Source organism: Cydia splendana, chromosome 13, assembly GCF_910591565.1.
Source record: "Cydia splendana chromosome 13, ilCydSple1.2, whole genome shotgun sequence".
NCBI lineage: Eukaryota > Metazoa > Arthropoda > Insecta > Lepidoptera > Tortricidae > Cydia > Cydia splendana.
The window spans coordinates 10,148,615-10,173,126 of NC_085972.1; the positions used below are offsets into that span (position 1 = coordinate 10,148,615).

The window sequence follows — 24,512 nt, forward strand, 5'->3', positions numbered from 1 at the left end:
CTTACATACATTTACAGAGTTCATACCAAGTAAATCTATATAGCTGCCATACTAACGGATCAAATAATAACTTCTATATCTGTAACATCAAGTTTCTCTCTACTCATAACTTTTTCGGTGCCTAGTATTTCAAAATAAACTAAGTTCACTCGACACCCCTACCGCCACGCCAGGCCGCCACCCAGCACCAGTTTAAAACCCAACTCCAGAACCGTGTGCTCACTACAGTTTATTCAGCCACTTTATCGTATCGCAGGCCATAATTCAAGCAGGTGTTGAGAGCTAACTTGTCCACGGGCGTGCGGTCGCTCACCAATTGGTTCTCGGTTTCCGATTGCCTCTTTCTTAGTTCAATTGGCTCTGTTCGAGTATCAGCGGACGTTTTCCTGTTACAAGAAATGTTCTGTTCCCTCGTGAATTGGATTTCCTTACTTACGAGTTGTGTTTTGTTCTTATAATAAACAGATTTGTTTCCTAATAAGATAATCCCATGCCATGGGAATGACATCTCATAATCATACAATTTGTGGCCGGTTGCCTTTGTGAGAAACTTGTTTAGAGTTCATTATTAAGCTATTCACTTGCGGGTAAATCTTTACAAGCGTTAAATAATGTTTAAAGTACGTCTGTTGCCAGCGAGCGAGCAGCCGTCTCCGCCGGAGGAAGATAAAGACTTTTAACGGTTCAAGTTTCAGCGGTCGTTATTTATGTCGTAAATTGCTGTAGACCGTTAGTGGCACGGGAAAATAAGAAAAACAAGCATGCGACGACGACATGATAAAGTAGTCGAATACACTCCACCGCTCCCCCGTCCTTCGAGCATTAATAATTAGTTAACTTTACGACATCGTCTTAAGATGTAGACGCATAGTTAACGTCTGGGGTGAGTTTTGGTGGAATTATTATAAAGTAATCTAAGTTAGTCGACCCGTAGAGACGAGGGGGTTGACAGGTGTTTAAATACACTCGCAAGTCCTCCCACTTCGCTTCACTGATTCTCTGTTTTCATGGAGCGACGGTGTGTGTGCGGTGGAAAGAGCTTTCTGAGCTGTACCCATTAATTGCTCGTTCCAACGCGAAGTGAATACTCACATCACATTTTGCGCTCAGACTCGAGCCGAAGTACTTGTCAGCGGGTTTTCTACTGCTAGAGATCATTTTACCGACTTGATATCTTGGCGTTTAATGCTCGTTAATCCTGAGTTGGGTTATAATTAGATTAAACTCAACATCCATAATAAATTTAAAGGTATATAGTATTAATGACAGCTCTTACGGAACTTACTTACCGTGTTTAACTAACTCACTGGCGCAGCTACAATTTACTACAAACAAACTACGAGTACATGCAACTCGGCTTTTCAATCCGCCATAATAATTTAAATATTTTCGACTTTTTTTATTTTTATTATAGTAAACATTTTGCGTTGTAATTGTATTTAGCGACATAATCGTTCAAATCGTAATCAATTTGTATCTAAATTTAAACAAAATATCCAGAAAGCCAGTCGCAGAAGGAGAGTACCAGATCGTCTCGTATCAACGCAAAGATATCCCGCTGCCTTGACTTTAGTGTTATTGGAAAACAAAGTTATCATAAGTTAATGATATCCTTTATAAGCACTAAGGTGTAATAAAAAAATACGGAGCAGTCAGCACTACGATAAAAATATGTTGAAGCACGCGGATTTTTTATCTTTGCCTTGTTTATCTTATTACAGTGCCGCTATTGAACCGAGCCCGATCACTTACGTTACGCCTCCGCGCGTTGTGTTGTGGCACGCTTTCTTTTATATGCCCTCATCTTAATTTACATAATCGTATGTTCTGTTCAGCCCAGACTCGCGACTGCGCTTCTCAGGCGACAGAATATTTGTTGACAAATTATTATGTGTTCAGAGATTTTATCTGTAAACGTTTATCCAAATTTATGAAAGGGATGCTTATGAAATCGGCTTTGAATGGCAGTATGGGAGACGTGTTTTAAATTTCAAAAATTCTTTTTTCAATAATTTTTCCTTCGGATTACATTTATCAATTTGTCAAAGCTTATAACTTTAGCTTAGTTGACAATGATAAATTGCGCTAAATCTAAAAACAATTGATTACATAGTAGACCCTCAGATCAACACCGTCTGTATTAGGAACCTCCTTTTAGCATCTGCTCTTGACTTTTCCATTTAGTAGTTATAAACGATTTTTCCAATAAGTATTAGATTTTGCTTGTAAATTCGATTTAACATATCTGCTCGCAAGCTGTCTCAGAATAATGTGCTAGGAGGACAGATCATTATTTTATATGAACCCTAAAGTACTATCCCGCCCGGACCCTGATCGTTGTCGGATTACTCCCCTCTTTACGCCGGCGATATGCGTCTACCACTTTGTTGTTTTATACGATTTATACTAAGTATAAACGAAGTCTCGGAGCGACTTTATGCATCGCCTCATTGCTCTTCGCCGTTTCGCTTAGTTTCCCCTTTTATCCTTCACTCTCGGCTCGTGTTGCTATGTAAAATCCGGGAAGGATTAATGTTATGTTGTGTGCATGCATAATATAAAGCCAAGCTAGCCATTGATTTATAAAATACATATGTATGTTAGTCTGTAAGGTATTTGTAATATGGGCCTTGTTGCCTGAATTAAATTTCTAAATAAAATAAAATAAATAAATAAAAAATTGATAGGCACTCAAGTAATAATGTAATTTCATACAACAAATTAATACGCTATTATCTACAATGCTAATCATATTACGCCTACTTAGCTTTACTTATTTTAAAACTATGGTTCCCTCTAGCAGAAAGTGTGAAACTTGGAATGCAGGGGTTTTTGCGGGTACAAAAGAAAATAGAAGGAGGAACAAGTCATCAAGTGGTTTTTTCCTCTTTTTCCACTTTGTCCTACTAGCAAAGCAAACTTTGAATGTATGTAATAAAAGAAAGAATTTCATTTTTCGACGAACAAGCCTTACGGGAACCGCTGTAATAACGCGTCGCCACACTCGCCTCCAACCCTCGGCACACGCTCAGAAACAAACTACATTTTTATACGGAGAGCAAACAAAATGAGTTAGCGGTGCCATTGCGTCGCTTTTTCCTGTATTCCTTGCTAGCGAGCTGAAAATTCGCTTTAATGCCTTTGTTCTACAGCTCTTTCGAGCTTTCATGTTCCGCATATTTTTATCAGTAAGGTTTATTTTATGTTAAAAAGATTTTATACTCTACTTCATGCAATCCGATTTACATTTTTATTGTGAAGTCGGTAGGTCTTATTATTTGCATGTAAGTTTCAAGCTTAATTTAATTAATCACTGTTGATGTGTTTAATAAATGGTAGGTAGCTTAAAATAATATTAACATTTAATACTCATTATACAGAGTTATGAACGCTTTTGACGAAGCACAATAGACAAATCAGTTTGCTTGTTAAAGGATGGTAATCACTTTGAATGTAAAATTAAATAAAATAGGTGGAATCTCCCGGGCGAGTTTATTCATTACTTTCCGCCGCGAGCGCCGGGGGATGGGGGCGGCCCACCCTCACTTCGTTCAGTTTATGGATATAACCTCGACAAAATACCCCTAAAATTGCACTGTTTTTATTACGTTCTCTTTATCTCTTTCGGTTTGTTGCTCCTTTTTTTACGACGTTATTATTTTATTAACGAACTCGATATAATAGCCATCCGTTCCTTTTGACGCTTAAAATTATTACATTTCGCTTTTTCGACAGCTACACGTTTTTTATAATAATCTTCAACAATTAAATAACATGTGATGGCGTAGTGAAGGGGCTGACATGCCCGAGGGCCCGATAAAATATGACGGCGGGAAAATAAAATATATGTTCAGCTTTGCGGTAACCGCGGCGGCGGCGGCGCTCGCGCACGCATTAACTCGTAATTAATTACTGTGGATTGTTATGACGCGCCGACCCATTGTTTGTTTATGTACTATAAATTGTTTTTATCCGGCGCTGTCATTTATTTAACTGCTTCATTTTTATCCAGAGTGTTGAAGACGGGAGAATTCAATTTACACATTCGCTTGACACGGCGGAAATGCTTCTGAAATATGTAAGCGACGTTCTAAATGTCACATCATTTAAACATTGTTCTCCATTATGTAACCCTATAAATATGTATATACATGACATTACCTGCATAACAAAATGAGATCGGGTCGTTTGTGTTGACAGATTGAGAAATCTTGTATGAATTTTCTGTATCATTAAATAAAAACATTGTTAAGATGCCAAATAGTTCGCGTTCGCGATAAAACAAAGCGTCTGGCAAGCGACCAAGTTGAGCGGTGCGATCGCGGACGCGACACGAGTGGATGAACGCGCGATTTGCGATCAGCGGTGCACAATGTGCCTAAACCAAAATACACGCTGGAATTAGTAATACATAGTTACGTTACTATATCAAACACTAATGGACTACAGTTATTTTACTTATTTATACTTTCGTTTAATTGATATACGTTTTTCGGATAGTTACTATTTATTGGTTTCTCAGACAGTTACTGGTTCATAAATGCTTTGACGGCAAGTTAATGGATCATTAAAAACTACTCGGCAAATAACGTACGTGCCAACCCATGAACCCACCTAAATCTTTATAAGACCGAGCTTTGATTCAACCCCGGCCAGGCCAACGAGACGCACCAGCGAGAGAGATTCCGCTTTGCGTGGTGCAGATTTGCACGGATACATTTTAAATGGAGCCGCCAGGTCGCAATTACACTCCCTTTGAGCGGGCGGACTGCGTTATGTATGACATTCGATTCAATTTCACTGGCAAAGCTCGCATTCTCTTCGCTTTGACAAAATCCGTCTGAGCAATACGCTTTGTCATGGCAAATGTTTCCCTTTTTATCTTATTTTCAGTTGCAAGCTCTGGTCGTTTGTCTCTAAGCAGCATATATTAATAAACATGAAAGATAGCGCCTTGTAAGTTTGTCATTAGGTGCGCGTTATTCAGCCGGCGTGACATGTGACAGATAACTCGCGTGCCACCGAGTGGTTTGATCGGAGCTGTCGAGTGCAGCCGGAATGATGTCCCGTCTGTTGGCACCGGACGAGTGCATTCCGCACGTCCGACGCGTCCACCTGGCCGTGGGCGGGCCACCATCCCAACAACGCTTTGATGTCCCCACACGAAAAAACAACAACAACCCGACACTTTGAAACTCAATTAACCCACATAATTTACTTTTCGGTCTCAAATCAAACTCGATTATTATCATCATTGTGAAACTTTGTTCGTAAAATGTATTTCCTGTTATTTTATTGTCCACTAAATGGCCCGCAGCGATATATCGCGTGTGTTATTTCAGAATAAAATAACTTTTTTACCGCTTATTAATCGCGTCGTAAACGAATTACATTCGTCAGTTACCAAATTAAACTTTACCGTCATCGTCATTATAGAGTTATATTTCAGGAGATCTTAATCGACTTCAAGCGAAACATTAATAAAAAATGTTAAGTAAACTTGAGGTTTAAGATCCTTTACAATTTGTAGGTGTATGCGGAGGTTAAGTCGAAGTTAATTAATTTACGGCGAGCGAGGTGAGCTCGATTAGCGGAATAAATTGGGCTTGCGGCGGGCGCAATCCCCGGCGCAGTAAACACCGCCGACAACAAAGGCAACTCGGCAATCGCCCCCTCTGCGCGAAAGGCGAGCTTAATGCTAACTCATTATTTATTCACATCTATAACGAGATTGTCGGTGCCCCCGTCCGTCCCCGTGCGCGCTCCACAGCCGCTTATTTGTCTCGCCACTCGCTCCCGTCGCCATATTTACTCTCACTCGCTCTTTTTGCTCGCTTAATTCTCTTTTTGTGACGGAGTTATAAAGCTATTACGTTTTCCTTTTACATTTTCTCCCTCTAAAATTGCCGACGACTCCTTGCAACATATAGCGCTTCTCGATGCCGCAGTAATATGGCTATCGAAATGTTTTCCCATGTCGAACGTCTGTTGTGTTTACAATCTCTGCTTAGGGATTCGACCATAAGTTGTCGTGTGATCCTAAATTTAGATTAGCCCAATGTATAGTAGAACATTATGGAAGACATAACGTCCTTTTTATTATATTATATCTCGTATATTACTTAAATACAGTACACACTAAATAAATTTCTACATTATATTATTCAGAACGTTAATACATACATACATTACTATTGCACTGGTATTAATCTTGTCTCGAAACGCAAGTGCATTTATTGTCTTGACTGGGAAAACAACCATGAAGCTTAAATCATTGGCGTTAAAATATCGTGAAGTTACAAATACATATATCAATAGACTTTATTGTAAGTTGATTCTAACAATCTGATAGTTCTGCAACGTCGGGCACGTCGACCGGAAACAATGTTACACTTGAGAATTTTATTTGAAAGATATGAAAAGCGGCAGAGCACTCACAAACGGCTAGATAATGCCGACAGATACTCGGAGCAGTCGTTGAAAATTTTATGTCGCCTCTCACTGAATCGTCAAATGCACCTCCCTGCACCCGCGGCCCCCTTCCGCCGCTACTGACGTTAAAATCATGCCTTCCATTTAATTTCCACCCTAACTACACAATTTGTGAAACTAAGTTTGCTCAGTTTCAGGCATTAATTCAAATATTTAATAAATTAGTAACAGAATTTGAAAAGAGCAGATCGATCTTTTTAGTATATGCAAGTAAATACTTTATACTGAAACAGTTTTTTATATAAACTAAAATGCATTAAATAAAAACAAACGTTAGCCGGTTTCTATGCTTTACCTACATTAAAAAAAGCTCCATGTGTGAAATAAGGAAAAAAGTAGACGTTATGTCTTTCCCAATAAGCCGCATCAGCAGTAATTTAAAAAAATGTTTTCTATTTCTTCTTACTTATGCAAAACAAAACATTTTATTTATCTTACAAAACAATAAGAAAGCTAAAAAGCCAAATGTTTAGTATACATAAAAATATACATAAGTGGAGTTTTCGCCTGGAGGGGAGTGGGTGGGATGATACAGGGGTTTTATTGTAGTCGGTACCTAACGATACGTTGTGCGAGATTACTCCAGCTTTCGAGAAATCCGGAGCAGTGGGTATTCCCTTTGTACTGTTGACGCTTCGCCGTTTTTCCGCTCTCGCTCGTTTCTTTACCACAAATACCAATTGCAACTCCTTTACGAATGCCACTACACTACACGACCACTTGGAAACTACTTCGCAGTCCCGCTCTTAATTCGACATCTGAGCGCTTTAAAACATTTATAGCTGAGCACTTAATTGTGCTAATCTAATTGACTGCTTGTTTCGAATAATTAATTCGTAGTAATGTTTTTATTGCATTGCTAAGATGTCTTTATACGAAGTAAGAAATCTCCAAAGCATTCATAACTTGGCCCGGGCTTGATTGGTATTTGGCACGTCACGCCACCACACATCACATTGTCAAGATTCACCCATGTAATCTAAATAAACACAATTTATACCCGTGTCGAATATATTCACACGCGGAGTTTCAGCTTATCCTCATTGCAATTCTAAGTATGAGGCTGCCATTGCCGCTCTCTGAATATGTTTGTATGACATGTGCTGCCCCGATTGACATCGCTCCGTTTGTTTTCATGTATCGACCTACCTTTTTAAATACCTGTAAGTTTTTTGTGTTTATTTTCGATGCAATAAAGTAATCTTCTTCGCCCAATATTTTAAAAATAACACCAGATAATGAAAACAATGATAATAAATAAAAGCTTTCTACTAAACCCAACAAAAAATCTCACGTTAAATGTTAGTTGGATTCTCGTGCCTAAATAAAAATACCCTTAAATGTGAGCGATACAAAAACGCAATTCAACAATACGTTCACCGCAAATTGAATGAGGCTCGAAATAAATCCCACAGTCGCTGTCTGACTCCCAATACTGTGTACGCATTTCACCCCTGTTTGCCGTTGTTGGCAATTCATGCGGGAAAACGCACCTGTAAAACGAGAAAAGTTATATTAGTTATCTCAACAACAAAAAGTTTTAATCAAACTTATAACGAAAAGATTAGTTACGCTTTATTAAATACTACACGGCCTTGGGGATAAAATGAAGCTCGAAACAACAAGAGTCGAATCACTGCTAAATACGTAGCCGCGATCATTATCGGGGGAGCCATTTTCTCTCCCTCATTAGAGATCGAGGCCCCGAGGGTCGAGCGTCGTAAACCAGCACTTAAGTGTATCGTAAGTGTTAATTACTTTTGTCACTCCACAGGCGGCGGTTAACAAATCTCAACGTTACATAACTCCACCGCGGAATACTGTAATTTACATGGCCTGACGCAACATTGTTTGGATAATAAATTATTATGCCTTGAAGCGTTCTTAACGGGCGGCTAAATCGATAAGCGTCGTTTTTATTGCATCATTAACAAGCTGCGAGGGGCGAAACGATTTCAATCTGCGTAATCAACGCCGGGAGCTGCCGCTTCGAGGGCCGCAGACCTAATTCTAGCCTAACCTAACTAACTACCTCACTACCCAACCTCGTCGGTAATGGTGACACGAATTAACCCATCAAAGAGTTTACCTGGTATTTAATATAATTTAAACTAAAATTATACGAGCTTTAGCTCTATTGAAATTTAGAATAATGTTTAACAAGCGTAACAACGAAATTATCGGTAACTAATTATTATAATTATAACTATGCGTGTTTATGCATGTTTACTGACCAACAAAGAGCCGACAAATGTATGATTAATTCGTTATTGCACGCTCACTGCACAAAACAATTCTACATTTTCATTCACACGTGCAAAATGTATAAAATCTGATATGGAAATACAGCTAAAGCTTTTTAAAAAATACGAACCTGTTTTTATTGCGTTCAAAAGCGGGAAAAAATAAACAGCCTACTGTCGCTCGCTAGCGAATTTCCGGCACTCGCCGTCCGGGAATTTCAATTTTACGAAATATAAACTATCGTCGTTTGTTATTTTATTTTCGATTTATTAAAGTTTTCAAGCAAGTTGAAACATTGAAATAAAACATCAAACAACTAATTGTTATATTTCGAGCAGTTGGTATAATTTAAAGAGTTTTGTTGTTATGGATGGCGTTAAAAAAGTTTTGTAGTAATAAAGTTTAACGTTTTATTACTTAAGGCTCATCTATCTGGCTACGCTTTTATTTTGTTGTAATATTAGGTCCTTACCTATGAAATTGGCGTTTTTGTTCATAGATATAAGTCTGATCCTAGTTTTTTTTTTTTACAAAAGTACATACACAATTACAATAAAACTACAGTGCACTCAATAAACAACGATTTTACATACAATTAATTGTTATTTTTTATTGTTAAGTGTTCAGAATTAAGCCTTGAAAATAGGTCTTTTCATGTGCTGTCGGTTCGAGTATTAAAATTACTTATATTTTTCTAATGGTACCAATTTTTAAGAAATGGAGATATTGAAAACATACCTTAAAGGTGTCAAAAATTACTGGAAAAATTTTTTTTTGTTTGAATTAGCCATCAAAAAAATATCCGCAAAATTAATTGTATGGAAATTCGTGTTTCGTTGAAATTCTCCGAACAAAACGCCAATTTCATAGGTAATGACCTAATATTTCTGAATTACTTGCCTGAATACCATTTATTACGTCTTCTTTAATACCTACAGTCGTAATTCGTAGTAATAAAAAGATATGTCGATCTTGATATTATATTATTTTAAACATTTGCTCATCATCATTGTTTGTGGTTTATATATGACTATAACAAATTATTAGTCACGAAAAGCTTTTGATTATGAAGTAACGCTGAAACCAACAATTAGTTTATTACTTATTTCCCCTCCGTCAGTTTTAATTACCCTTTCGGCATGATTTAATTTCATCAGTTTAGCAAACAGACAGTCCGGGTTTATATTTGCATTTTCAACTGAACCTGTGCTGAACTAGTTACTTATTTTTTAGAAATTAACTATGATACTAAATTTTGAATACTTAAAGTGAATCTTGTTTATTGTTTTGTAGTCTACGTTGGCAATTGCAATTATAAAAAATTGGAAAGGGATAGTTAGTAGGTAAGCAGGTAAGCAATTATATTTACTATAAAATCTATAAAACATCACAAGACTTACACTTATTGTAGTTCTTGTATTTTACGACAAAAGGCATACTTAATTAATGACAAAGAGCAGACCAGACTACCATACTCAATTAGACTCAATTAGTCGAGCATACACCGTAATAATACATACGTGTCATTAAATTCTAAGTCGACGAATTGGTTTATTTCGTATGAGATTTTTTTAAGTTCATTATAAATTTTAGGAGTTGCCACAATGATATTGTGAATGTAATTCACATTAAATTGATAAAGACATTAAAAAACAATTAAGGTATATATTAAATTAAATATTCCATTAAAACCCTATAACGATGAAGTCATTATGATAAAGGATAACTATGTATTACGAAGCCGTTAATATAGCTGTTACTTAAAGCAAATTAAAATTGTAATATACAGGTGCTGTCTGTATAATGTACTTCAAGACAGTGCCCCATTTGTAAGGAATAAAGAAAATGTGATTCATCCTTTTCTTTATTACTTAAGCTTAAGCTTCTCAAGCTTTGATTACGCAGCTGTTGGCTGTGGCCGCATTAATTATGTTTAATTTATTTTATTAAGAAAGCAAACACTCGCACAATCAAAAATAATGAGCACCATTTATACAATAAGAACGGACAATAAAGCGCTGTTTACGCCCAGTTTACAACTTCTGTGAACGTTTTAATGTCGTAGCTACATCTGTGCAAATTTCAAATACATAACCAGACGACTTGCAAATAAATTATATATAATTCTTCGTAAAAACATAATAAACGTTCGAGTTGACACTACATTCAGAGAATAATTTTATTTAGTTATTTACGTGGAAAACTCTCGTAACGTTTTTAATGTCACATTAAAGGAGAATGTGTCTGTGAGGGTTTCAGTATTAGGTATTTCAACGAAAACTTCGATTTTAACGCTACGCTCTAAAGTGTTTCATTTTTAGATATTAAACTACTTAAATGAAAATACTTTATGTATAATTTAAATTAATAGTTTTGTAGATTCTATTATATTAATTAGAAATACAACTAATTATAATTTAAATGTATAAACAAATAACAAGGAAACAACCAAACCGTCATAATATCATATAAACATTACCAGTCAAGTTGACACTAGCATTTACAAAGCCAAATTAAAGCCTTAATAGCTGAACAAGGAATTTGCCGTGTAGGTAAAACATTTGCTCGGTGTAATTACCGTTAATTAATAATGACTTAATAGCCAGCCGGAGTGGCAGGCGTGCCAGGGTTGAATTACCAGCCGACTGCGGGAAATCCGCTATCAATCTTCTACTTACTTATGCGGTTAATTGTTTTTAACTGGTACTAATTGTATAAAACTTTCAATAATTGATGCTGAAGTGAAAATAATCGGCAATCAATATGATTGGTCAATTTAGGAGTTAGATGAAGGTATGTATGTACCAATTTTTTTACGTTTACTAGCGTTTACCACGTATACGTGTCGTAGATGTTTTTTCCACGTGATGATGATGAGACAAAATTATATTACTAATTTTAATATTAGTGTATATTATCAAGTTAACTAGTATAACTATCAATTCGTTAAGTATATGGAAGCATTAGCATACAAATATTAACATTAAGGTTACGATATTTCAATAAAAAAGACATAAAGACAATACCATTCCTTTCATAGCCAACGACAAAATAAATATGGAACGTAAATTTTTATTCAAGTGGTTTCTTTTATCGGCATGTAGGTGGGTATTAGCTTCCGAAAGCCGTTTACATGTGTAGTGTGAAATGCTCAGGCAGTTTGTAGGGCGGGCGGGCGCGTGCGCGCGAGCGTGGGGAGGGGAGCGGCCGCCGACGGCCTCGCTGCCCGCCGCACTCCCGTCCCGGCCGCCGGCCCGACTATATGTCCGACCTACACACGAACATCCTTCTTTGTCTCCGATAGTATCGCGACTCGTCTTTATTTTTGTTCCACATCGGATCACCTCGCATCGAACACTCGCCATTGGATTGCAGTGCGCACGGATTGCAGTGATATTTTTGAGTTCATCATTGACGACTTTGTTTTGATAAGTGATGTGAAATAAAGTTTAGTGTAGTTGAAAACTTATAAAAGTGTTCTTAAGGTGGAAAACCAGCTTTAGCTATCTATTTGTTTAGCACGAAATAATGAAATAAAGTGTCACAGTTTTATTGATGTTGTTCAGTAGTTACAAAAGTGCAGTGAACATTATTGCACATTAGCTGTCGCAACAGTAGCCATAGTGAGGATCAAAGATTCACCTAAAAGCAATGTTGAAAGTGGTGGCAAGAAAGAAAGCAAGAAAAAGACTGGTAGAAAGAAAGCAGACCGCAACAGCGGAGCGGTGACAGGAGTGAAAAAAGAGAAGGCGACAGCAGTCTTCTCCATAACGGAAAAGAAAGGAAAAGAGATCACGGCTGTTAAGGATGATACTGGACATCAGGTATCAACTTTAAGCTGTAATGAAAATATATTTGTTTTACGCTAATTTGTGTATACATAGTTTGAAAGAAAGAAAGAAAGAAAATACATTTATTTTTTATGACAAACAAACAGATGACAAAAACATGTTGACAAATATACAATGTATAACATTTAGAGCAAAATGCCATAAAAGGGTCACAACTCAGCATGTAGCTGGCAAAGCCAGCGCTGTTCTTCCAGTTTGAATAAATTAATCCTACAATTGTACATTATAACGGCTAATATCACGAGGTAATTGGCTGCAATTGATTATCCAGCGAAAAACTTTTGGCTTTGCCTTAAAAAAATATGAGATATTTTGACCTGACTATTATAATTATTGCGCTCTGCGTGCTCTGCAACTATCAATATGGCCTACTTTTATAAGTAAATATACTACGAAATGATTTTTGTGTGAATGTAGGTCATGTAACAAACATTAAACAGTATTACCGTCATAACAATGAGCCTTGTATTTATTAACTGTCGTTACCTGCTTTGTTTCAAGTATTTTAATGAGGTTCATTAGCTATTAGCTCTTCCATGGTAAACACTCATTTGCATAACAGAGAATGCCTCATTTTACATAAAAAGGTGAAAATCCGCCAACAGATCGCAAGCAGGTATTATTCACATTGAAAAACTAATAGAATCGTTATTGCCGTTAGTCACGACACATTCGAAACGCAAACGCGCGTAGTTCTGAGTAGAGATGTCACGAATATTCGGCCTATTCGGCCACTTTGCCGAATATTCGGTATTCGGCCGAATGTTGATTACTATTCGGCCGAATACCGAATATCTGTTGCACCTACATAAAAAAATACGAAGGCACGCTTTTGAGCATTTGTTGATTACAAAATATTTTATTTTTGTCATGGGTCTGATTTGATTGACTAACTACATTCATTAATTCTGTTCAACATAGAAATATATCTTAGCAAACGTTGTGCTTTGTTGGCAAACACTTTTCATAATAATAGTGACTCAAAATGTTCGCAGGTCATGCCGAATATTCGGTATTCGGCCGAGAGTGGGGCCGAATATTCGGTATTCGGCCAAATTCACTATTCGGGGCATCTCTAGTTCTGAGCTATTATACTACGATGCCGGCTGAATGTTTATAGTGGAGTAATTATACCTGTACTCGAATCAACGAGGGGCCGAGCCGGGCTACTATACATTCGTTCTGTCATCCGTGAAAATGCACTATAAACTACATCTTTTGTAGGTTATAATGTTTAATGTAATTAAATCATTGTGTTTCATTCATTCATTCATGAACTATGTAAAACTATTTACAGATACATTTGTAATAACGGCACAATTCGAACTTTAAGATACGTCAATTAATAGATCTAGAAACGATATGGATTAGATATATCAGTGTCAAATGTGACGTTTCTTCAAACAAAAACTTTTGACACTGACACATCTAAACCGTATCGTTTCTAGATCTATTAATTGACTTATCTTAAAGTTCGAATCGGGGCAGTTAGCCTAATTAATAACATTTCAATCATATTTATTTCATATTTTGAGTGGGACACTCCTTAAGATTTAGTAAAGAATTTTGGTATTTGCATGGACTGCTAAGCTACGGTCGTAGCGCTACGCCGTAGCCCATAGCATAGATTTCCCGGCATATAGCGAAAATGCTTCGTAGAGGCGTAACGACAATGTGTCGTTATTAGCGCTAAGTGAGTTCATTAATTTATAGGAGCTCTTTTTCGTGCCTTCTCTTTTCTTTTATTTTTTGCGAAGAAATCCATGCTTTGAACATAATAAAAAAACATCCACATTACGTTTTACTTTTGTTTCCAGTGTTGTTAGTAAAATTAATTTTATATACTTGTTAGATTAACATTCTCAAAATAATTATAGTCGTTACTTAAGTGCAGCCGTCTATATTATTCTGATTTATAATTAACCATGCCCTACATGAGTATGAGCATTCAGGTGCTATTAACTCATGTAGGTTAATAAATTAATAAATGACTTTATGTCCGGCCTCACCGGCTCGGTGCAAGGCGCATAATGCAGGGGTTTATCACCACGTTTTATAGATAACGTAAATTATATCATTATATCAATTGTTTCCTTTATGCACTCGTAAACTGCGCGATTGATTTTGTTCCTCGATAAAGTTGTTCGAAGCCTGTTTCTGACAACCGCGTTTTCACAATCAACGACATATCAATTTACAACATACAACATACTTACGTCTAGATTTTGGGTATTAAAAAATAGGTATGTGTCGATGCTTTAAAGTGGCATTACATATTTTTATACGTTAATAAGTACTCAGGAGCTAAATTGGCATTTTTTTTCTTCATAACTATGGTAGATTATGATGTGCACTGCAACTTTTTCAAATGGATAGTTATAGTTTTGGATGCATGAATATCGAGGAATTTTAGTGGTTAATGTGTCTATGCAGTCAGTCAGTCAGAAATAATGTCATTTACCTAAATTTGTTTTTTTACAAGTGAGTACTGCTGAATACACCTATCCTAATAAAATCGCTTAGGTACTCGTTTCCTTCTACCTAATTGAATAAACTAGCATAAACAAGCACCATTTATGTGTAGTTAATATAATTTATCAGTTAATCATCGGTAATCAAGCCCACTTAAATCTTGCTCCACGGAGTCGTTGCTACCTATATTTCCGTAATGCTAGGGAATGGTAACCACCCAGTACGAGCGAGCGCTGGCAATTATCAGCTATTACGCGACCCACAATTATAACAATTGTAGCTCATAACCTATTTATTTACGAAAGTTTTTTATAAAAGTATGCATTTATTGGAATTTAAGCATTAACGATAAACACACGAGAAGATATTGGAAGAATTACACAGATTTGGTTTAACTACATTAAAACCAGTTTTATGCAATACAAGTCACACCCTCCTTACCTTTCGGGGACAGAAGAGACGAGTCTTGTTTTTTGTTGATGGTAATAGCTACCAAGTATATGAAGTATGGAGGATTTAAGAAATGTCCAAAAATCCTAACTATCAGCCTAAATATTCTCGTAGCTCGTAAGGTCCTCAATCAGTCGAAAAGTTTATATATAAGGAAATTGGAACAAGATGATTTTCGGTAGTTAATTCATGTGCTACTGTGCGTCCCATACGGTGCAAGCACGACCTGGTTTTATTTTTCCCAGGGGCTTGTCGCGTCAGACCTTATTTAGGTGGTTGTCTGAATGTCTAAGTAGTCGTCGCAAATCGCAACGCATGGCCTATAGCGCCATTTCCTCGGTATCTCCTTGGCATGTATTACATCTCTTACTTTGCAATCGTCACGTACGGATAGTTAAGTCTAGCAAGCTGCCTGCCTCCTTGGTACGCAACGCTTCTTACTATGCATGGACAGTCGACCAAATTCTGTATGCGGCTTGAATTCGGGTCATGAACATTGAACATTCACTCCTGTATTACATTATTCATGTGTGATTACCTTTTATTAAGGCTTTCAAAATTTAGTTCTTATCCGAAATATACATCTCCGAATTTCTTAATGTATCTAGGTGTATAAATATAAGCCGTAACAGGTGTAATGTATTTACGTTTACAAATATCCAATTAAGTACAGGAAAACGAGTTAGAAGCCAGATAGGTAATATAGACGCATAATATATGTACAATGTATTCATGAGACATTCCTTGTTTACATGAATAAATCTAGCTAGACGTCGTAATATTTGTCAAAGCTTTGTTTAATACAGCACTTGAACAAACATTTGCCATCAACATTTCATTGATTTATTTGTTTTCCTTATTTCGTTAAGTTACTCGACAAACGAAATGTGAGGAAAGCAAACAGACCGAAAGCCAAATGCAGTAGTGGGAGTCGACAATAAGTTGCTGTAGCATTGTGAATTATTCATAGGGCAAGGCGAGCTCATTGTACACGTTACGAATGGAGTCTTTCTCTTTTTGTGCTATTCCTTTGAAATCCTCGCGGGCCGGACGCACGGTTATGTCGGCCGCTATTGCCATTTATCTAGTCATCATGTATTCTCTATTGGTGTAGAGAACACCTTTTATTTTGAAGTACTACATTATTTTCGCGATGTCATATGATACTTGTATTATTTGTAATCACGGAGGGGTAATACATTTGAAGAAAGTCGTGTGCAGGGAATTAGTTTTCCCCTCTGCTTAGCAACATCTATACGCAGAGTAGGTCACTTTTCTCATCAAGCAACTATACAAAGATTTCATGTGTCATAATTGTCATAAAGAAAATATGTAATAATATCAGTAGGTCATTGACAAATGGATGCTACTTTTTAAGCAAATTTAGATTAAGCCCCATTTAAACGGTTCAAGAACTTAGATGCAATATCGATACATTGCTACAGTGTACAATGAATTCAGTCGATATACCGCAATGTAACGAAAATCGCATGCAAGTTCTTGACCGTCTAAACGGGGCTTTAGTTTTTTTATTTATTTATTAGGGCTCATTTAGACGGCGCGCGAACTCGTATGCGATTTTAGTTACATTGTAGGCTATTGAGGTTACATCCATTTCAGCCGACCGATCAAATACCGCAATGTAATGAAACTCGCCTGCGAGTTCTCGCGCCCTCTAAATGAGCCCTTAGGAAGGTATGGAACCTAATGTAAAACTCGAGGTTTTTAAATAGCAAAACAGTTATACTATAGCGGTTACTCACAATCGTAGGGTACTTCATAAAGCTTACCTGACTAAGTAGCCGGTAACTTCTCTCGAGTTTACAACTAGTTATTAATACTTTCCTCGAGAAAGTTTTTATTCAAATTGATTAAACGTTGAACGGGAAAGCTCGTAGCGTAAAAAAGAAAAGTCACAGCCAACGATCGCGTTGCGAACCGCTGTTTGAAATTTGCTGCGAGACGGAATTCTCCTCGAATTTCAAGTTCTATCCTATTAAAAGTTTGTCAAAGTATTAGAAATTCGAACGAGGGGCGAGCGAGAAGCTATCACGCCATTTTTCCGGCTCTCCCTTCGGAGAGCGACGGGAGGCGAGCGAAACGGCCCCCCGGGCTGGGATCGCAAGATTATGTTTCGCTATCTGTTTTGAATTCGTAATTTGAATATAATTAATTCAGAAATTCCAACGTTTAATTTATTTTTAAAGTTATTCTTTAAACTGCTTTACGTAGCTATCTACCTACGCTACAATAAAAGCCAACAAATAATTATCGCTCAGGCTACCCATTAAACTCGTGTTTTTACAAATGAGCTTTCAAATTTATTTTCAGTAAATAAACTGTCTCGACAGCGAAACAATTTTCAATGTTCGGGTCGTGTTAATATTCTAATTTTTATTTTGACATCGTTGACTAATGCTGTCGTTTATTTTTATTGCTGGTTTATTTGTGGCGTTTGTTTCTGGTCGTTGGTTCGCTATTATTGCTCGTCGACGCATCAGTCATCGCGCTAATACCTCGGTGGATGTCTATTTTAACCTGAGACGGTTTGACAGGCCGCCAACGCGGCGTGCCACCGCCACAACACCAGTGCGGCACCTTTGAATATCTTATTGCGACGGACGCAGCGCTCGCGCGCCGCCGGCACGCGCGGCCCATACTTGATTTATCACTCCATTGTTGCGGAGCGTCGACCCACCCTCTCCGGATAAGGCTAAACATTCAATTGCCGGAACGGTCCTGAGAAGATTTTGTTCCCTTCAAACGATCGATTGACTACTTTACCTACATTACATTTAGCTGGTTCCGCCCGTAATCCGGCGGCGCCTATTCGGGAAAGATTTACGAGTATTTGTTTAATGCGTGAAGATATTTAGCCTACATGTATAAATACTACTGTGTGAAGAACCTTTTGGTAGTTTTATAAAGACGCGTGGATTTTTTGCATTTCGATCTTTAACCCCACGCCACGCTATAAATGACAAAAGCAATGTCTGATTACTTCGTATAGAATTTCTGACACGCTTTCATTGTTCTTTATTTAGTTTAGTATGAATTTTGCCCTAAAATATTGCCACTTGTTTACAACCTGACATATAACTTTATCGCAAAATATCTAAAAATATATTTTTACGCCAGCGCATAACATTGTTTTTATTTGACCGCGGAAGGGAGAGAATCTGTTCGATAATAGCTAAAGTTGCGTTTAATGATCCGCGAGCGAATTCCTCCTCGTAAAAAGGTCGCTTCGAATTTCAAAAGAAATTCTTTATTGAAACAATTCTTGCTCAAATACCTACAGAGTTCAGTGTACCGCGAACACATTTTAGTAAACATGTCCCATTAGACGTGCTAACTTGATGTTTCAACACTTTCGACACACAGAATCCGCTAACTAGCGTTACGTTGTAATATTCAGTTTCTTCACCGCGTTGCTCAACGTTTAGAGCCTGTTCGCAAATAAAACGGCCATTGTTAAATCAGGTGTACATACCTACTACCTAGGTAACAAAACAAAGCGTAGAAACACGGCTACTTAAATTACGCTGGTCGTAAATGGCCGCCCGGCGGTTACCCGACTAGTTTTATTGAGCCCTGCTCTGACTCGATCGTAAATATCCCCAAGTAATTACTTTCCATTCCCTCTTGAATTTGCAGTCTATCTTTTAAAACAAAACGCATACTCTTCGCCTCTTTGAATGTACCTTTTATTCCCGTACTTCGCTGTTGTTTCCCTTTTTTTGGCGTTAATTAAAACACTCGTAAAAGGAAGTCGTCGATGTTAATATTAATTGTCAGTACATGATAGTAATGATGATTGATCTCTGAATATAGGTACCTACCATACTGAAGTTAAATTTGTTTTAACAATAAATACGTGAAAACCGTGATGGTAATGTTGATGATGCAAGATCTGTTAGTGATATTAACAAGTTGTTACTATTCAATCTCTGGTTGTAATTCCTATTAACATTGTTTTATGTGTCAGACGTGATTGTATTTGTCCATCGGGCACAAAAAACCCTGTGGGCGGCGATTGTTTTAGAGCAACAGACATAGGCGGAATACTAATATCCACTCACGCGCTGCTCGGTGTCTGCATACAAACCAGGCCATGTATTACTGAGTGTTCGAGCATTCACTCAAAGAGGACCAACATAACTGAAACCTCGAGATCAATCTAGAAATTAAGGGTTATCGCAGACCAAGAGGCCATAATTGTATTGGTTCGCCTAATACTTGCATGCATTCTATAGGCTGTGGGAATAACAGGCCAGCATCGTTGCCCCGACTATATGTATGATGCGACCAGTGCTAAATTTTAGCTTTCACTCGAACGTAGGCTATGTTGAAATACTGTTTAAGAAACACTTTCTACCGTCTGAACCTTGACTCATCTGTATTTCTTTTGTTACAGGCGAGCCCAGACAATAGTAGAAATGTCTCACCACGATATCATGATGCGTCAATGGAAGATGTGAGTATATATATATTATACGCACTATTTGCATATTCGATACCTGTCCTCTATTTAGAAATAGTTGAAAAAAAAACACATAATACGAAAATAAAATAAAAAATGACTTTAGTATGGTGATAGCCTCCTAGCTAGCACTGATCTCGTTATGAGTGCTTGGCAAGCTTGAAGATAATTATGATTACCCTTACTTTTCAGGTATCGGACGCTAGCTCTCTGTTCCGAGTAACGGGCGCGGGCGGTGTCGCGGGCGCGGCAGGGGCGGGCGCGGCAGGGGCGGGCGGCGGCGCCAAGAACGAGCTGGTCGCGCGCGGCGGCAGCGGCGGCGCACTCGCGCTGTCGCGGGCGCCCGTCGGCGGCAGCGCCAGCCCCGCGCCCGCGCCGCTGCCGCAACCCGCGCCCTCGCCCGCGCCCGCCGCCCTGCCGCCGCCCGCGCTCCCGCCGCCGCCCTTCCGCGCCGACACGCCGCACCGGTCCAACGGCGCGCACATCCCCGCCCTCGACGGCCACGCCGCCACGCAGATCCCCGCGCGGCCCGTGGGCGCCGCCGGGCCCGACACCCCCGAGCGACCCGCGAGCAACAACAAGCTCCAACCGGGCGCGCGCGCCGCCGCCGACAGCCCTACGCCGGCGCCACCGGCCCCGCCGGCGCCCTCGCCGCTCTTCCCCTCACACACTGCCTATCAGGCGCACGCGGCACCTGCGCTGCCCGACTTCCGGCACACCAACCACGAGACGCGGACCGAGCCCGGCGAGCCGCCCGCCGCCCCGCTGGACCTGCACGCGCACCACGCGCCGCATGCGCCGCGCCCGCCGCACCTGGCCCCGGCCGCTGCGCCGCCGCCGCACCCTAGTCTCCCTGGCCGCGTGTCGCACTCGCAGCCTCACCCCGTGATGCCGGGGCACGACGTCCGGAACGCCCCGGCCGCCGCCCCGACTCATCCCTCCGTTCCTATCTCGTTCCCGAGCCGAGTGAACGGCGTGGCGCCGCCGCCGCCGCACTCGGTCGCGTCGTCCACGCCGAGCTGTCTTCCGAGTAGTCAACCCCTGGCCGCGCGGCCGCTCTCTCCGGCCGCGCCCGCCTCTCGCCCTTACCCCGCCCCGTCAATCGGGTCTAGTCATATAAACTCGAGTTTAAGTTCCAGTATTCACGGCCATTCGATACCGTTTCAGAGTCAATCAAGTTTACAAAAACATTCCGTACAATCGGTATATACGAGTCGGCCTCCCCATCTCGCTCCCTTCACCGTGCCTAATCACGTGTCGTCGAATCATGTCCAATCCTCAGTAGCCAGCCAACCGACTGCCACACCTTTAAGTCATCCCATAAACAGCCATTCCATTGTAAATCACGTGAATCACCTCCCCTCGAGTAATTCTAACTCTTTAGCGACGTCTACTCCGAATCACATTGGGCCTCCATTATCTATTCCTTCAACGACTGCCAGTTCTATATCAAGTTTTACACCAAATTTGAAGCATCCGAGTCTCAGTCTACCTCCTCACCCGGCTCCAATTATTCCTCCGGTGACGCTTCACCAGCCCCAGCACAATCACGTGGACGCCTTGCCCGTGTCGAGCGGGGCGCCGACAGTCGTCACGACAAGCAGTCATTCCCTACCGCCAGTGATAGACTCGCGGCAACCTACGAGCGAAGCGTCCAGAAGCGAGGCTGTCGTGAGCTCGGCGCTCTCATCCAACGGGTTCCCGCCGCCGGCCGTGTACTCCGGGGCGACGTTCCCGCCGCTGTACGCGCCGTACGCCACGACGCTACAACACAGCCCGTATCTACCACCCGCTGCTGCCTCTCCTAGAAACTCAGCGGACACGGTTAGTTCTTTGATCAAGAAAAAACTTAGTTTCAAGGATTGCTCACGAAAAAAAGAGCCCCTGATCGATAATTCAGATTTAAAAATTTGCTCCAAAAATACGTTGACAATTTTTTCTTTAGGAATGTTCCTTAATTACAGGTATTTTACAAAATGTCATTTGAAATTAAAACTACAATCATTTAACTAAAACAAAACGTATTATCTACAAAATGCTCTCTTTTGGCTTTGATATACAAACGCAAACGTTTATGTAACTATTTGATTGTTCTTAAATAAATAGTTAATGTGTGCTAATAATACCAAACCTCTTGTCAATTTTCTATTCTTAACGTAAGTAATAGTAACTGCTACAAGCAGCAATTTACATTATGCTATACAATGTTTTTAAATCATGCGTTTTATTATTATTTCCAGCGCACAAGTCTATCAGCGTCACCACTGGTCGCGCCAAAGACGCCGAAAGGCGTTCGACCGCACACGCCTGGCTCGACGGGCGCCGCCGGCTCGATACCTCCACACGCGCCACACTCCTACTCGCCCAGAGGACACAGTCCCAACCGGGAACGGGAAAGCTTTAGGTATATTCGTTTACTTTTGGTTAATGATATCCGCATAGTCATTTCCGTCAAAACGCCGTAGTATATAGTCACACACTCCAGGCCCGAAGGGCGCGAAACACTCATACTCGCCTAGAAAACACCCGATTCAGAAACAGAAAAAAGCTTTAGACACTAACCATTTGTGACAAGGGTGCAAAAGCCTGCAAGTGCCAGGCTCAAATTGCGATTGCCAAAAAACATACATATTTTCTTTGTCCGTATACTTACTATCAATTTACTTTTGTTAAGCATAATTATGGGTGGTATTCCACCTATCCAATTTCTTTGTCCAATGTGTGTTGCGTCTCACATTTTGCTTAATGAGAGAGTGAGACGCAATTACACTGGACAGGTGGAATTACCACCCTGGACATGATTTTAAGACCTGTCTGGTTTGATTTCAGCAGCAACATCAGCAGTTTGTCGCGCAGTACGCCCGCGTCGGCGAGCAGCGCGCCGCTGGCGCCGACGATCGGCGCGCCCCTCGCCGCGCCTCTGGCTACACCGCTCGCGACCCCGCTCGCTACACCTCTCGCGGTCAGTGTTTTATATAAATATGTAATCTAACAAAGAAGTTGGGATCACGACAAATATTCCTAAAGATCAAGACCGGTGTCAATTTGACAAAGGTTCTTAAGTAAGTTTGACAGAGCTCAAGGTGCGGAGTGTTAGGGTTGGCAAAGCGCATGTAACAGCGCAGGCTCCGAAGACAGCTTACCATCGAGCGGGCCGTATGCTTGTTTGTCACCGACGTAGTATTAACAAAATTGAGATCGCAGTATTCGCAGTATGTATGTATGTAAACACTTTATTGTACATAAGACAGGTTAAATTACAATGAAACAAAATATATACAATGTACAAAGGTGAATTTATCCCTATAAGGATCTATGTAGCTACATATTTGCAGTTCAGCTTGGTGAGTTACTAACTCTGGAACTCATAAGTGCGTAACACCGCATGTTACGTTACTTAGTTGAAGTCCGAAATCAATTAACGCAAAACTACTATATCGGTATTATACTATAGACTCTATGGGTGTTATTTCTTTTGATACATACCGATACGTCAGTGTCGTGTCCCATAGAGAAGAAAGCTAGTTTAGTTGAAGTGAGTGTAGAATCGTGGGTTGCAGGCGCCGCTGGCGCCGCTGAGCGGCCTGGCGCCGCTGGGCGCGCCGCTGGCCGCGCCGACGCCCACGCCGGCGCCGGGCGCGCCGCCGCACCTCGCGCAGGCGCTGGCGCCCGTGCCCACCGTGCCCAGCATCAGCTCCAGCGCCAAGCCGCCCGCGCACTGGGGGGTCACGTGAGTACTATATATCACTACCGATAACTAACATCTTACCATCGAGAATAGAACTGCGACCCTGCCAATGAGACTCGTCAAAACTTATTGCTTTCGGCCCGCGAAAAGGAAGCGGAAGCTTAGTTGTAATTCTCGAGTCGAAAAGTATTGACACCAATGATAGAATAGAACAATCAAGTTTTTGATATTGTTATCCTGTCCTTTAATTTAGCCAAAATATAACCGTCAACTACGAGTAACGAAATGCACTGATATCAGAAAGAATCAGAAAAAAAACAGACTTGAAAACCATTCAACTCATCCACCGTATAAATGTTTCATTACTTCTACCTCTTCTTAAGTGTGTAAACGGTGGGCGAGTCGAGTGGTTTGACATGCATACAAGCTTAAATGGTGTCAGTGCGAAATGGTATGCGATCAGCGGTAATAATGCGAGTACCGATCGGTTACTTATTACCTCGTGTGAATGAATAAAATGCATGTTGCTGATCACTGTTTATTCTGGTTGCAAGGGTTTTTTTGAAAGACGCTCGTGAAAAAAGACTCCGATCGCTACTCGCTAAGCAACGCTAATCGGACGCTAGCACATACAGTAAGATTTGATGTTGACAGCATTGTTAAGGTAAAAGTTGGAACCCGGCATGTCGCCGTGTTATAATTTCGACCCCGTCTGCAAACGGTAGCGCCATATGCAGTTGGTTCCGAGTGAGAGTGAGAGAAGCAATGCTTATTTGCAGTCGCGACTCGTCGCCAGGTTCCAACTTGTATCTTTATTATCGTATTATAATGT

At 40.0% G+C, this 24,512-nt stretch overlaps 1 protein-coding gene across 9 annotated transcripts in view; it reads left to right on the plus strand.

Moving 5' to 3' along the window:
• The window catches only part of LOC134796016 (fibrosin-1-like protein), a 323,185-nt gene that overhangs the window by 292,975 nt on the left and 5,698 nt on the right, over positions 1-24,512 (plus strand). For 7 of the 9 annotated variants that reach the window (XM_063767917.1, XM_063767919.1, XM_063767920.1 and 4 more), the window contains 5 exons: positions 19,927-19,986; positions 20,185-21,816; positions 22,233-22,396; positions 22,822-22,954; positions 23,553-23,722. In XM_063767917.1, coding sequence (XP_063623987.1) covers positions 19,927-19,986; positions 20,185-21,816; positions 22,233-22,396; positions 22,822-22,954; positions 23,553-23,722 — 2,159 coding nt within the window. Of the gene's footprint in view, positions 1-12,239; positions 12,561-19,926; positions 19,987-20,184; positions 21,817-22,232; positions 22,397-22,821; positions 22,955-23,552; positions 23,723-24,512 lie in introns of all 9 variants that reach the window. The other 2 variants (XM_063767925.1, XM_063767918.1) reach the window with 2 other exon arrangements.